At 38.7% G+C, this 15,704-nt stretch overlaps 1 protein-coding gene across 1 annotated transcript in view; it reads right to left on the reverse strand.

Annotated features, from left to right (window-relative positions):
• The window catches only part of SEMA5A (semaphorin 5A), a gene marked incomplete at both ends in the record, with an annotated part of 321,241 nt that overhangs the window by 249,324 nt on the left and 56,213 nt on the right, over window positions 1-15,704 (reverse strand). The window contains one exon of the mRNA XM_080696129.1: window positions 6,694-6,739. Within this exon, the coding sequence (XP_080552255.1) occupies window positions 6,694-6,739 (46 nt within the window). The remainder of the gene's footprint in view (window positions 1-6,693; window positions 6,740-15,704) is intronic.

A 15,704-nucleotide genomic window follows, 5' to 3' on the forward strand; every position in this document is an offset into this window, starting at 1 on the left:
CTCCTACCAGGTAACCTAACCTAATAATTGACTCTAATGTCGCACTGAGGATACAGAGAAATCAAACACCTTCCAACACAAAATCGTGAGAAGTTCCATATGAGACAGGGAGCACTATTCAGAAGCATAGGCTCTGAGGGTCAGAAGTCTTTCAGGAGACCCTAGTCAGCCCTCCTTATGTTGAGTTAAATGAGGCAATGTAAAAGTGAAACTCAGGATGCCTCTTTTTCTAGATTAAATAGCATTTAAGAGAGAGAGAGAGAGAGGAGAGTAGGGTAAAGTGCCTAAAGTAGGGAAACAGGGTGGCTTGGGAAATGGTAAGAAGCTTGACAGTAGTAGAAAGGTAGGAAGAGAGCCAGGTGGTGGGGAGAGGTGCGGGGAAAACCACAGCACTTAGACCCTCTGCCCTGGAGAGGGGGCAGGCCAGAGGAAGCCCTGCCCAGGGAGCCATGCTATTCCCCGCCCCCACTTCTGTCCAACATGCAGCATCCTCCTTGGCCTCAGAGTTGTTTTTCAACATTGGGGCAATACTATTCTATCTTTGAAGACAGAGGGAAGGAGAAAATAACTAGCCTGCAAAATGAAAAATCAATCCAGATGATCTCGTGTAGAAAATAATATTCATATACCAGAGCTGAAGGCATACAAGTCACAATTGCTCTGCTACTCAAACCTACAACTGTGCTGTCCAACACATAGCCCCGGCCACATTGAACACTTGAATTCTGGTGAGTCCAAGCCAACTTGTACTGGAAGTAAGAATATACACCGGGACCTGCTACTTTACAAGAAGGAATGGCATGTATCTTATTAATTTCTTATAATGATTCCATGTTATGGTTACAATATTTTGGGTAAAATTATAAAACTAACATATATTATTAAAACAATTTCTCCTAATCTGGTGCAGTGGTGCATGCCTGTACTTCCAGTACTTGGAAGAATGAGACACAAGGATGAGACTTGCAGGTTCCCAGGCAGTCTCAGCAAGTTGGCAAGAGTCAGCAATCTAGTGAGACCATGTTTGTTGAAAACAAAAAATAAAATAATTTTATTTTATAACTTTAAAATAATTTTATTTTATAAAGTAAAATTATTATTATTATTTCTCTTGTTTCTTTGCACTTTTGTCAATGTGACTGCCAGATAATCTTCAGGTTCACACGCTTCACTCGGACTGGACTGGGTATAAGACAGGAACAACCTTTGGCCTGACATTATGATTATTCCTTTTTGTTATCCTTGGAAGTAGTCATTTAAATTAAAATAAAATATTCATGGCATTCAAAAGGACCTCTCTCCTGGAGATGTGTAAGAAAATTAGAGCCATTAAGAATTGTCAGCTCTCTCTTCGGGCTCAGCACACAGTGGGCTACAGAAGCGCACACACAACCTCAGAACAGCAAAGGGAACAGTCCTCCGCCTGGCACCAATGGCACTGAGAGGCTTGTTTCTCTTTCTTAGGGCTCTTGTCAATGCTGCCATTCATAAGACCACTGGCCAGCTTGGCCACAGCCAGCAGGCCAAGCTCTCGCCACGCGGAGATGCTGATGGGCTTCCCCTTTTCAGCAAAAGCTCTTCAATTCCACTAGCAACCTGTACCTAACTCCTGCCCAGGCAGTCATGAGAAAGGGAAGCCATGACGGGAAAAGGACAATGGGTTTCCCTGTCCTTGCAACACTACTAGATATATGTGTTACCAGCAAATGCAGCTCCTTGTCTTTTGCATCTATTTATTTTGACAAAGGGGGAAGAAAAGTTGCAAGACTATCACGATGGACCCATAAAACCCTTCATCTTGATTCCCCAATGGCTACATTATCATTTTTATCACTTTATTACAATCACCTTATCATTTTTCTTTCTCTTTGTATATATATCCTGAGTGTATACATATATGGCTACACATACATATATACATATTTTATATAGTGAGTTCATATCATTATATTATTTATAGTATAATACATATTACTATACATATTACTATACATAGAAATTTTTATACTTTTATTGGTGTGATGTAATCATACATCATAGATTCAAAATGATATAAACATATGTGCACACATCACTTAAAATATTTCCTTCTGTATACACTCCCTTTGCTCCTCCCCATTCATGTTCGTGAGATTAGTGGTGAAACCTTCAATGGACTTAGCCTTATTTAAACTGCTCCCTTCCTGGCTCCTCACTTTTCCCCTTCCTCCTCCAACCCTCTTCCACGATTTGAATCCTTTCTTTCCTCAATTGACTTAGGTCTCTTTTGTTTCCTATTTATGTTCTAGTTTCCACAAATTCGAGAAAACATATCATCCCTGACTTTCCAAAATTGACCCAGCAATACTACCTCTAAGTATCTTTCCAAAGAAAATGAAGTTAGAATATTGTTGTTACGCCTGCATCCCCAAGTTTAGCCAAAGTAATTCTCAGCAATAAGAACCATGTAGGAGGCATTACAATGCCTGACTTTAAACCATACTACAAAGCCACCGGAATAAGAACTGCATGGTATTGACACAAAAACATATACATAGACCAATGGGACAAAATAGAAGACTCAGAAATAAATCCACAAACACAGCCAATTGATTTTTACCAAAGGGGCCAAAAACATAAACTGGAAAAAAGACAGCCCTTTCAAAAAATTGTGTTGGCAAAACAGGTTACCCATATCCAGAAAAATGGAAATAAACCTCACATTCTCAGTCTACACAAGAGTCAACTCAAGATGGATCAAAGACATGGAAATTAGACCAGAGACCTTGCAGCTCCTTGCAGAGGACATAGGTCCAACACTGTACCACATAGGCACAGATAAAAGCTTTCTCAACAAGACCCCAAAGGCACAAGAAACTAAAAGATGGATCAGTACATGGGGATCGCACTAAACTAAAGAGCTTCTGTACAACAAAGGAACTATCAAAAAGCTCAATAGAGAGCAGGCAGAATGGGGAATTTTTCCCATCCTTCAAGATTCACAATAGCCAAGCTATGAAAGCAAAACTAGGTGTTCATCAACAGATGACTAGATACCAAGAAACCTTATATATACATACAAGGTAATTTTACTCAGCCATCTAGTATTTTTAAGCCACTTGAAAGTAAGTTACAGAAATAATAATATCTATAGGTCTTTTCGAAGAAAGGGCATGCTCCTACAGAACACTTCCTATTGAGTGCTACCAAAATCAGTGAGTTAGTATTAATATACTTCTATCTTATCTACAACCAAATTTGGTAATAGTATCTGGTTCCAAATACTATCCTTCATAGCATGAAAATAAAATCTGTAGCTGGGCACGGTGGCACATACTTCTAATCCCAGTACTTAGGAGGCTGAGACAAGAGAATCACAGGTGTGCGGCACCCTCAGCAACTTGTGAGGCCCTCCACAACTTAGTGAGACCCTGTTTGCAAATAAAGAATAAAATAGCACTTGGGTTATAGCTTGGAGGTAGAATGCCTCTGGGTTCAATCACCAGTATGGCAAAAACAACAACAAAAATCTACTCCAAGATTCAATTAAAATCAAATAGTGCATGATTGTTATACTTATTTATTCTTTTTTTATAGTAAAATAACTTTTCAAATTCTTCATTCTTTTTTTATTCATCTTTCTTGACTTTATGACGTTCGAAGAGTAGAGGACATTTTAGTTGTTGTTCTGATTTTTTCCGTAGGTTGTCCCTCTGTGTTGGTTTGGCAGTTCAGCATGCTGTGATTGGTTATAATTTTTGCTGGAATATCATGGATATCCTGTTGCCTTTCTCAGTTCAACAAATCATTGGACCGTTTGTCCCATTACTAATGTGTTTACTTTGGGCCACTTGGTTAGATGATATTTGCCAGGTTTCTTCACTGCACAATTGAAATTTATTACTTGTAACTAATAATAAGTATATAAGTTAAGTACTGTGAATCTATATAACTATCCAAGTTGTTATCAAACTCTGGCTCATAAATTTTAATAGACATGGATCATTTCTGCCCAAATTGATTTTTAGTGTGATGATTGTCAAATTGTAATTCTCTAGGTAAATCATTTTTCAATATTTATCAGTTGGCATTTATGGTAATAAAGTAGCCTCATCTGCGTTGTGTGCTTTTCATTGATTTTTATGGAAGTATATGTTTATGGTTTATTTTATCCAATTTGTAATAATATGCTACCATGATTATTTATGTTGACAATCAAATTTTCTCAGTTTTTTTTAGTGAGCTCCCTCGAAATTGGCACCTAGGTCCTTTGAATAACCTTCAGTATTTGTTGAATAATTCCTTAATTTTTAAAACAATAAAGTCTTTTAATCTAATCTGAGATTTGCTTTGCCCAGCCCTGGACTCAACTACTTCTCAAAGAAACTCTCGTTCCTAGTAGTGAAGAATTATATTTAGAAACCAAGTGTTGTGCCATAAGTAAGCTCACTGTACTGGAAGGACAAGGCTTCTAGGCTCTCTCAGCCTGCAAAGCTGGGGAACTAGGAAATAAGTGAAAGTACTTGTAAGCATATATATCCTCACAGCCCACTCTTGAACACGTAGATTATACCAGGTAGTATATTATACCATAAGAATAAAAGTGAACAAAATATATACATACTATATATTCAAAAGTCTATATTTTTATAAATGATTATTGCAAATAATGCTTAAAGTAATAATTTAATTAGAGAGCTAATCATTTTTAATTGACAAAAGAGTGTGTCATGTATATTTATGTATAATAGTATAAAACAAATATCATTTTATGGTATATATGTGCCATTATGGGATAGCTAAATCAAGCTAATTAACATAAGCACAGCCTTACCTACTCATCAGAATTTTGTGATGGGGATATTTCAGCAAATATCAAGTATACAATATGTTGTTATTAATTACAGTCACCGTGTTGTACAATAAATCTCTTGAACTTATCCCTCCTGTCTAACTGGAAATGTATACCCTTTGACCAACATCTGCTAATCCCTTCTCATGACCCCGAGTGCCCGATAACCACCATTTTAGTCTCTACCTCTATGAATTTGTCATTGTCAAACACTACATAAAAATGGGAACCTGCACTATTTGTCTTTCTGTGTCTCTCTTGTTAACATAATGTCCTCAAATTGCTGGTCGTTCTGATGGTTTATTTGTGGTGTTAACAATCACCTAATTCAAAGACTGTATATACCAAGTTACAGTGAAAAGATAATTCATTGCCAAGTATGATGAAGTTATAACAACTATTGTAATAATATTTCTTATTATTATAACTTTTATATTTTTTATTTGGAAACAGGGTCTCTTAAGCCAGTGGAAGCTGCTTCAAACCTGCGCTATCCTCCTGTCTCGGCCTCCCAAGCGCAGGGATTATAAGAGTGTGCCACCACACCCAGCTTTTATTATAACTTTTAAAAACAAAAGCAGAAGACGTTTTTTGAGAATTTTCTGTTTCTTATCTCCTTTGCATTTATTTCTTCTCCAGCATCACCATGATACTATGGTATTGGTAGTGAGGTGCAGCCATTTTGCCGAGGAGGAACTCAGTAATTACTAATTAGTAATTACTACTTACCATGGAGGTAGATCACAAATCCAGGTGAAAAGCCCTTGCTTTTTTACCAAGATTAGCTTTGTCTTACTTTAAGGTCCTGGCGAGAAAAAGCTAGATTTAATATAAAAAATATAGCTCAAAAGATTCCTGAGTAGGGTGTGGTGGCACACGCTTGTAATCTCAGTATTTGGGAGGCTGAGACAGAATGATCGGGGTTCATAGCCAGCCTCACAACTCAGTGAGACCCAGTTTCAAAATAAAGAATAAAAAAAAATAGGGCTGGGGGTGTCACTGAGAGGTAACATGTCCTGGATTCCATCCCCAGTACTGCAAGGGGGAAAAATTGCCTGAATATTTACAAACGCCAAGGTTACAGAGAATAAAATAATAGAAACTTCTTTCCAATCACTTCTTAGAGGATAAGACATGAGGATGATGTTAAACTTAGTTGAAGAATGTTTTCCAAATTACCTCCAGCACAGGGATCCTGGCATGGTCTGCAGGGAGACCCAGAGTCTCCGGAATAGAGATATTTATGTTACAACCCACTCACTGTCGAGGAAACTCTGTGCATCATGCCTTTATAAAACACCAGAGGGAGAAGAGGACTTGTACAACTCAAATCTGCCAGTGAAATAAGTATTCAAATGCAAAGAGCTCGGGCAATTCCTCATGCAGCAGTAACAGAAGTAGGCAAAATGCATTCTGATCTATTAATGTTTGTGCTGTGTGTGACTTTTAACCCACATGCATATTTACATCACTTAATTAGAAACCAAAAGAGGAAACAAGGGTGTTTCATAAGAACATGATGGCTGAATGCAGCAAACTAAACAAGCAATGACTACCTAGGAGAGGGCGCCCCTAGACTGTGACACATTGTGCCTTGAGTCTTCCGCCATCTGACCAAGAAAACATCAGGACCGTGCTCAGGAAGCACAGAGGCCACCAGGCAGGGGAGGCTAATTGGGAATTAAGGAAGGTGATGGCTCACATCCAAGAGGGCAACGTGGGTCCCCAGGCCTGACCTGCTCAAGATATGAAGCCGCGTTCGGCCCTAATTAACACCTGCACACATGTCTCTCTCCTTTCCTTCAAAGAGCCAGTTAATTGGGATGGGAAATGAAAGCTTTAGAAAAATAAATTGCACCTACCTGGATAAGGGACAGGTCCTCAAGCTGTAATCTGAAGAGGTAGTTTCTACAAAACATAACAAGAGAACACGTTTATTTTTAATAGGTCCCCAAACCTAACAATTCGTAATCATTACAGGGTCAAAAAACACTTTATGGTTTTGGCTTCAGAAGCATCTTTCTACTATGAACATGGTCCAGCTACTGAGAACTTTTGTCCTCCTTGGGCCTAAGAGAACAAAGAAAGAAGCAGTTGGTAGATCCATAGATTTATACTGGGTCAGGTGTGGTGGTGCACAGCTGTAATCTTAGTACCTGGGAGGATGAAACGGGAATCACAGGTTTGAGGTGAGCTCCAGCAACTTAGCAAGGCCCTCAGTAATTTAGTGAGACTCTGCTTCAAAATATACAAAACAACAGGGCTGAGGGTGTAGCTCAGAGGTAAAATGCTCTGGGGTTCAATCTCTAGCACCACCATCACAACAACAATAAAAAAGAAATACACTGAAAATCTGTAAGAGAGCCTGAAAATAAGTGATGTGTGTGTGCACCTAGAGAAATGTAAGCTAAGGCTGCTCTCTTAATCTATACAGATCAGAACAAGGACAAGGTCATTCAGTTCTAAAACTGAATTTAACTGGATCATGTTGATTCAGTTCTATGAGCATTCATTGTTATACATCACCTACATTCAGTGTTGTTGTTGTTTGATTTGTGGTGCTGGTGATTGAACCTATTCAACAAGAAAAAGAAAAGGGCAGAGAGACAAAGTGTATTTTCTAAGAAATATATCACTGTCATGAGATACCATCACCATCCTCATAGTTGTTATGAGATTCCACCAGCAACATCATTTCTATGCCCAACACCACACTGAAGGTACCAACAAGAAGGATGCAACTTCTCCTTTCTTAGTGTTTTCTAGGTTACAGGATGCAAGTTGGTGATTTATTAAAACTCATGTTTTATCCAAGAATCATAAATCCAAAACTTGTAGAATTGTCATTAAAGAATACCCCTTCATTTGTAGATGAGAAAACAGCTACAAGTTAAGATAAGCAGTACTGCTGGGCGTGGTGGCATACCTCTGTAAATTCAGTACTTGGGAGGCTGGCACGGGAGTACCACAGGTTTAAGGCCAGCCTTAGACTCTCAGCAACCTAATGAGACACTATTTCAAATGAGAAAGTTTAAAGCGCTCAGTGGGTAGTAGCTAAGAAAAAGAATACCCCAGGTTCGGTCTCCAGTATAAGAACAACGGCAAAAAACGATGCAGTGTGACTTGCCCCAGATTATAGGGATTTAGAGAAGACCTATGGTTAGACACAAGACCCCATCTCCGAGCCTCGTATCCCATTGTGTCCCCTGTCCTGGGCAATTCGTGATCCAACATCCTGTTCTGAATTTCACCTGTATCAAACATGCACAAAGTAAGCATTCTCACAGAACAATTATTTCATATATTCATTGTTCATTCACAAAAGCATTTACAAATTCAAGTCTTAATGCAGCTAATAACAAGCTGTGGATTCCAGGACACCAGTTCTCACCTCAGAAACTATGACCTTTAGAGGATGGGTCTAATGGAAGAAAGTTAGCTCATTGGGGAAGAATGCTCTTGAGAGGGATCTCAGGACACCATGTCTTTGTGATTTCTTTGCACTTCCCAGCACACCTGCGGTGAACAGGCCACAAAATTTGCAACTACTTAGGAAGGATTTAAAAAGATGAGCAAGCGTGGTGGGTTCCAGAAGGAAACAACACAAGTGCTGCGTGCAAGTGTGTTTCTTCTATAACAATGAAACTCATTATGATATAGAAACACTGTACCAATAAAAATAATACGTATGAAAAAATGAATCATATCTAAAACATTTATAGAATTCCTTAAGTACCATGGAAAAACAGAGAAAAGTCTCCTAATCCCAAACCCCTATACTCAAATTAATTGGATACAAGTTGAACTCCAAGACTGTGTTTGCTACAAGCAAAATCGCAATCACAGCTCACAGCAGGGGGGGCCTGAAATCTCGGGACAGCTTCATTCATCACAGTTTAGGTCAGTGAACTATGAAGTTAAAGGGTTACACAAAGAAAGAAAATCTTCTAAAGGGAATAAAAATTGATACCCCCAGATGTTGGGCCACTCACAGCAAAGTAAGATCTATGTCCCCTGCACAAGACTGTTCTCCAGGGCGCCACAGAAGAGGCAGCCACTTTATCTTGCAGTGGCGGGAGCGCAAGGATGGAGAACAACGTATGTGAGCTTCACGGGAAAGGCCACCAACCTTCCCAGCAGGAAGGCCCAATGCTTCTGGCTCCCAGCCAAGTGGGAATGCTGACCAATACTGCATTTAGGGTCAGCTTTTCTAATGGGGTAATGCTGCAAGCAGTCCAAAGCGTTTAAGTGGGCTCATTAATCATCATAACACCTAGATGTAAATAGGTGGTAATAAGGAATGCTGCCGTTCTTCAGGAGAAAAGGTATTTGTGCAAGAGGTTAAGAGATTAGATTCTTAGAGCGTCTATTGTACAGCTGAAGGGAGCCATTCCATTTACATTTTTCACTTCCCATTAAAGAAGTACGAGGCAAGAATGTGCAAAGCGGTTTGGCTCAACTTGCGCTTCATGGCTATAGTAAATAAAATATAAGCATTTTCTTCCCTGGTAGGAATCTACTTGTATTTTTTCTTCAACTGTCTTCAAATAAAAATGGACACTGCGCATTAAACGCAACGCACCATATTACTTTTAAAATGGATCCAGCGGACTTTTACATAGATCCAGCGGACTGAATAATTCAAATTATGAAGCCATTAAATTTGGGAGATGCAAAATGACAGTCGTAAAATCTATGCATCCTTTCTTGACTAGACATCCAAGTGGGTTTTCTTCCCTTGTGCTCAAGTTATTTTTGTTTTCTGCATTATTTTTTATCGAAAACTCAAAGACTGAAAAACTCACGCCCGGTCCCATCTCATCCCCCAGTGTCCTATTAGGAACAACTCACTAAGCACAACAATATATGCTCCAAGGGAACAGCGTGGGCTTTTATAGATGTTCGATTGTATCTTCATGTACAATAATAAAATTCAGCCGGCATTAAAGAAAAAGGTTGAGCCATCATGAGCATATTAACTAAACGACTCTTTTTATCTAGAGACACTATAAAATGTAACTCTGACCTCCATTAATTATGAAAGACACAGGTGTTTTAAAATGACATTCTCTTAGAATAACTCAATTGGTCTCTGATGGATATGGCTGTAGAATCAAAGAAAAAGAAGTTCCAAGTTCTTATTTAACATGCTGGTCACAGGCTTGCTTATAACTGAGCAAGAAGTTATAAGTTATATTCAGAAGAGAGAATACTTAAGGAAAGCAGAAATAATATTTTGCACCAAGAGAAAATGGAGATAGAAAAGCAGGTCAATCTAAGAAAAAAAGAAAAGCATTTGAACAATGGTGATAGAATTGTTCACCATTGTATTGAACAGCAATAAAAATTTAGACCAAGGTTGGTAGTGAAACGATCTGAAGATAAAATATGCACTTCATATGCCCTGTCACCATGTGGGGAAGTCTGAGAAGTGATATTACGTCAACATAATCTCCCGAGGTCCCTCGTCAACGCCATCCGCTCGACCCTTCCTCCCTGGCAAATTTTCATCCTAACAATTGTCAATGTTCAATGATCATGGAGCTAGGAACAGTGATGCCCAATTGTTTAAATTCATTAGTAGACCTGAAGATTAAAAAATAAATATCAGTATCACTTTGAAGCTAAGAAAAAATAGTAAGTATATATCCTTAAAACACAAAATGATTCATAAAATTAATTATCCAAATGCAACTATTTAACATCTCAACTATCTTAATAGCTCTAAAAGATAATGATTAATTGAATCATGCAGTCCATTCATGTAGTTTGAGAACCTTTCTTAATTCTCATTCTCAAGACTGTCCAATATGCTAATTGCTATGGTTTGGATTTAAAATTCCCCCCAGGGAGGCCATGTGTTATACAATGGAGCCAGGTTCAAAGCTGAAGCTGAGCTCCCTAGAGGCATGGCCTACCTTGGGGATGGGATCTGCCCTTGGTCACTTCCTCTGCTGCCATGAGCTGAAGGCAGCTTTCTGTCCTGTGCCATGCCCCAAGGCCCTGCCCCTGAGCCCTCAGTTGATCAGAACCAGCCTCTGAAATCCTGAATCCTAACATGAACCTTTCTTTGTCTAAGTTGTGCTTGTCAGGTGCGTTGGTCACAGGGTTGAAAAATCTAACTAAAACTCTAGTTGACTGTGTGCAGATTCTAAATGCCCTTGTTTTTTGTGTGGGCATAACTCTACTAAAATAAATAAATAAATAAATAAATAAATAAATAAATAAAATAACTTCATGTACTCTTCCGAAAACCTATACTAAAATAAAATAACATCCATGTACTCCTCAACAGACTATCAAAAGAATAAATTTTTAAATAAAGATGTTCCAAACATGACAGCACTATACTTGAATAGATAATATTAAGATTGCTGCTTATAAATTTTCTTATTTAAATTTTGCTAATGTGTTTTTCCAGGTAATAACAAAGATATACTTTAGTCAGGATTTTTTCTATACTTCTCAAAATATAGTAAATACCTGTTCCTGGGGCTAAATTTTTTATATTACTCTGACTTAATTTTCCTGTTATTTTATGTGTCCAATATTCACTCTCCTGTAGTTTTCCTAGTTCATTTCATTTCTGATCCTATAAAGGTTATTTCAAGTCCTTTAAAAGTCTTGATTAATAGAAATAAATTTCAAAGAATACATCAAAACTTTTAATAGCACTTTTAATATTTTAATAGCACTTTTATATGTTTAAATGCTAGAATTTTAAACGGCATAGATATTGATGGATAGTCTCCTATTTAGCAAGGAAATGGAATAACAAAGATATATTTCAGTAGGGCATGCAATAATTAAACTAACCCTGTTAACCAATCTCAGAGCTATAAAAATTTAAAAATAAACTTTTCCCCATAAATATATTCAGGGCAAAAGATATGAATCAATATTGTTAATAATCACAGTGAACATTTAACTACTGTGCTTTAAATAGTACTCACAATCTCTTAAGTAATTTAAGAATTATGAATAATGACTTATTTTACTAAACTGAACCCATGATTTCTACTTTTATGGGTCTACTGGGTACCACACTAATTTTCTTTCTTTTTTTTTTGTTAATATACAAAACTTCATTTGAAAAAACACCAACTGAATATTCTTATTCTTTTTTTCTACTTTTGGTATTGGAGATTGAATCATTCACCAACTTCCGAACTACACCCCCAACCCATATTAAGTTTTGTTTTGAAACAGGGTCTCACTAGGTTGCTGAATCTCACTACATTGCTGAGACTGGTCTTGAATCTGTGATCCTCCAATGTCAGCCTCCCGAGTACTAGGATTACAGGTATGAGCCACCATAGCCAGATTTTATGAATCTTTTAACCTAATTACCTCTTTATACAACTATTTTTCTAGGTAATCTTCAGATAGTAAAATGTGAGATGCTTTTCCTCATATCGTGTTAAGTGATCAAAGCATTTTAGCTACTGTGTTACAGGCTCAATCCCAGCTAATGCCGTTAAGAACAGTCTTGCTCCCGAATCTCACTAACATCACCTTTGAACTTGCCTACAACCACCCATTCTCCTGGACTCCAGGTCTTCAACAGAGGTTCCCCAACCGACCAGGCAGCTGAGGATCTGGAGCCTGAGTGAGCCCAAGAGTCTGGCATTACTTCTAGAAAGTCTAGCTGAGAGGATGTGAAGAGAGGCCTCTGCTCTCTTGAGAGGCTCTCAGGTGACTCTCATGGAAGCCAGGACTGGAGTCACTGGTCTGAAACTAAGTGCACTGCTTCATTCTGACCCCGGCTAACACTTAGGGGCCTCATCTACAAACCTGCCTCTCTGGTCAACAACAGCCCCACTCTGCTGAGCTCTTTACAGTTCTTTTACTGGCTGGCCCTGTGACTGTCGCACTGGCCTCCAGACATCTCCAAAGCTCGGCAGAACACCTTCCCAGGGAAGCCTTTTAGGACTGAGGACCATCCTATCCCTTTACTGTTGGGATTTTCCGCCCCCTTTTATTCATTCCTCCCTTAAATGATCTAATTGTGGCCCTGTCACACTCAGAAGACCAGAAGTCACCAAGCTTTGTCACCAGTGTCCCACCTACTGAACCCAGCAGCCCCAGGTCCAAAGCAGCCATAGACAGCGTGCCAGAGAATGATGGTGACAGTGTTCCAAGGAAACTTCACTCACAAAACCAGGGTGCTGACGCTGGGCCGCCAGCTCGCTGGCCCTCCCCCTGGGCTGCAAAGTCTTCACTGGGTAGACAATAGGCTTCGTCTTTGCTCTCCTCATACCTTTAATACTTCCTAACACAAAGTAGATTCAATAAATATTTGATGACTGGAGAGTCTTGAATGAATAATTATGTAAACTAATTCATTCTGATGGACCTCGACTCCACAGGCTAAGAGGAAAGATCTTGGCACTAGAAGTCTGTAGCATACTCATGCACACAAAGGAAAGAGGCCAAGGAACCACTGTCGAACCTGCCATTGGTACATTCATGGAATTTGGGGAAAAGGGAGACTTTATTTGTTATCTTTCCCCAGCTAAGCAGGAGAAAAAAGTTTTTTTTTTTTTTTTTTTTTTTTTTTAATAATAGCAGTATGAACACAATGGTTAAAAGAAGACGATGCCTTTCCCAAAAGAGCTTCCGTAAGCTTTCATGTGTTGACAATCCACCTAGCACGCCCTTTCAATCCACAGAGATGGGAGCGGCTGGCAGAGGATCTGATTTTTTGCACGTTTATTGGTACATTGTAATTGCACATCATAGTCAGGTTCAGTGTGAGGCAAACCCAAACGCACACAGCACTGTTCCCTTGTGGATCCCCGCTACTCCCCACTCCCTGTCCACACCCCTGAGGTTGTGTGGACGTGTATGGACACAGCAGTATTTGAACGGTGAACTTCATCAGTTCTACTTTTCCCCTCCCAGCATTCCTCCTCTAACCCCCTTCCACTGCTTGATTGGTCTCTCTCCTTTTATTTTTTTTTATTTTTATTCTTATTGGTGTATTATATCCTCACATCATAATGTAGATCGTGTTGATAGCGGCATACCTGCAACTACGTGTGTGCATATGAATATAGTTAATCTCTCTCCCTTTTTGTTGTGGTACTGGGGTTCCTGGAAATCCTTCTACCTCCGGGCTACACTCCCAGACATATATCTTTTTAATTTTATATATTATAATATATATATATATATATATATATATATATATATATATATATATATATTTGGGGTGGGGGGAACAGGGTCTCTTAAGCCAGTGAAACTGGCTCTGAACCTGCACAATCCTCCTGTCTCTGCCTCCCAAGCGCGGGGATTACAAGCGTGCGCCACCACTCCCGGCAGTCTCTCTCCTTATGAAAAGTCTATTTTGTTTCCTATTGTTTTCTCTAGCTTCCACACAAAGGAAAAAATAAAATAAAATCAAAATAACCTTTGATTTTCTATGACTGGCTGATCTCACTTAGCATAATATTCTCTAGTTCCATACATTCTCTAATAAATAACCTAGCTTTCTTCTTTATATTTGAATAAAATTCCACAACTACACTTTCGTAATCCATTTGTCTACTGACAGGTACCTAGGCTGGTTCCATAATTGGATACTGTGAATTGTTGTACTATAAACATGGACATGCAAGTTATCACTATAGTATTCTGACTTAATTTCTTTTAGAAAATACAGTGAGTAGTGGTCGAGCTGGGTCCTAGAGTGGTTCCCTTCTTAGGCTTTTGAAGAACCACCATGCTGATCCCCATAATGCAGGAAGTGATCTGCAATCCCACCAACAGTTAATTTTGGTTAAAATTAAAATCACTGACCCTTGCAATCCTTGATGTTGGGTAACTACTGAATAAGAGGTAATAAAGTCAGCAAAAAAGAGGAAGTTTTAAAAAATGTGTGTGTGTGTGTGTGTGTGTGTGTGTGTGTGTCCATACAGTTCAGGCCAGTTAACCAAAGAGACTAAGATATAGAAAAAAGAGAACAGACTGAAGAAGGAGGTCGATAGCAAAGGGAATCTTAAGATAGGGAAGAAAGGGAAAATATGTAAACTCCAAAGTATAGGCGGAAGAAAACGGAAGACGAGGTCACGTAGGAGAGAAGAGCAGAAGGCAGAGTGTTGTCCCTCATTCCAGTACCAACTGCTCCCAAGTCACAATCAAGGTCAACCTGCCACTGACCTCATTATTACCTTAGTTTTCTCTTATGATGGGGTCTACTGCATTTTGGATTCACTCCTAATTGCGGATTCCATCCTGCTGAGCACACATGAACGTAAATTTTATAAACCTGACTAAAATATATACTTCAGCAAAAGGAAAGGAGTGTATGTGCGAGATGCAGAATCGTTGATCTTGAAAGTTCTTCCAGTTTTCCTCTTAATTACATGTTGCCTTTAACAGGTCCATTCAAAGATAAAACTTTAAAATAAAAATAAAAATTATAACCACCAAAAAAGGAGAAAGATACTGAGCAACCTTAGAAAAATGAATTTTATATGAATCTAAAATTTAGTCTTCTTTGTTTAAAAACCAAAGGCAAAGTCATTTTGCAAGACAGAATTCATTCTGATTAAATAGAAGTCTGACTATTTATTCAGTGAAATCTTATGAGAACACATGCTTTGTTAAAATAATTAATTGGGAGGCCATTAGGCTGAAACAGATCCAGCGTCCTAGTTTGCCCTCTGTAAGAAAACCAGAAGAGAACTCACTGTACTGTAGAAGGGAACTTTATCTCAACCAATCAGAAACCAGCAACTAACCTCTCACTGGGATTTGCTTTAACCAATCAAACACATTTACTTCATCTAGTTTCCTAGAAGGACTCACACCTCACCCAAACCAGTACGGTCTGGGTCTGGTGATGCCTGATTCATGAATCATTGAG

This window comes from Muscardinus avellanarius (assembly GCF_963383645.1).
Source record: "Muscardinus avellanarius genome assembly, chromosome: 1".
Taxonomy (NCBI): domain Eukaryota; kingdom Metazoa; phylum Chordata; class Mammalia; order Rodentia; family Gliridae; genus Muscardinus; species Muscardinus avellanarius.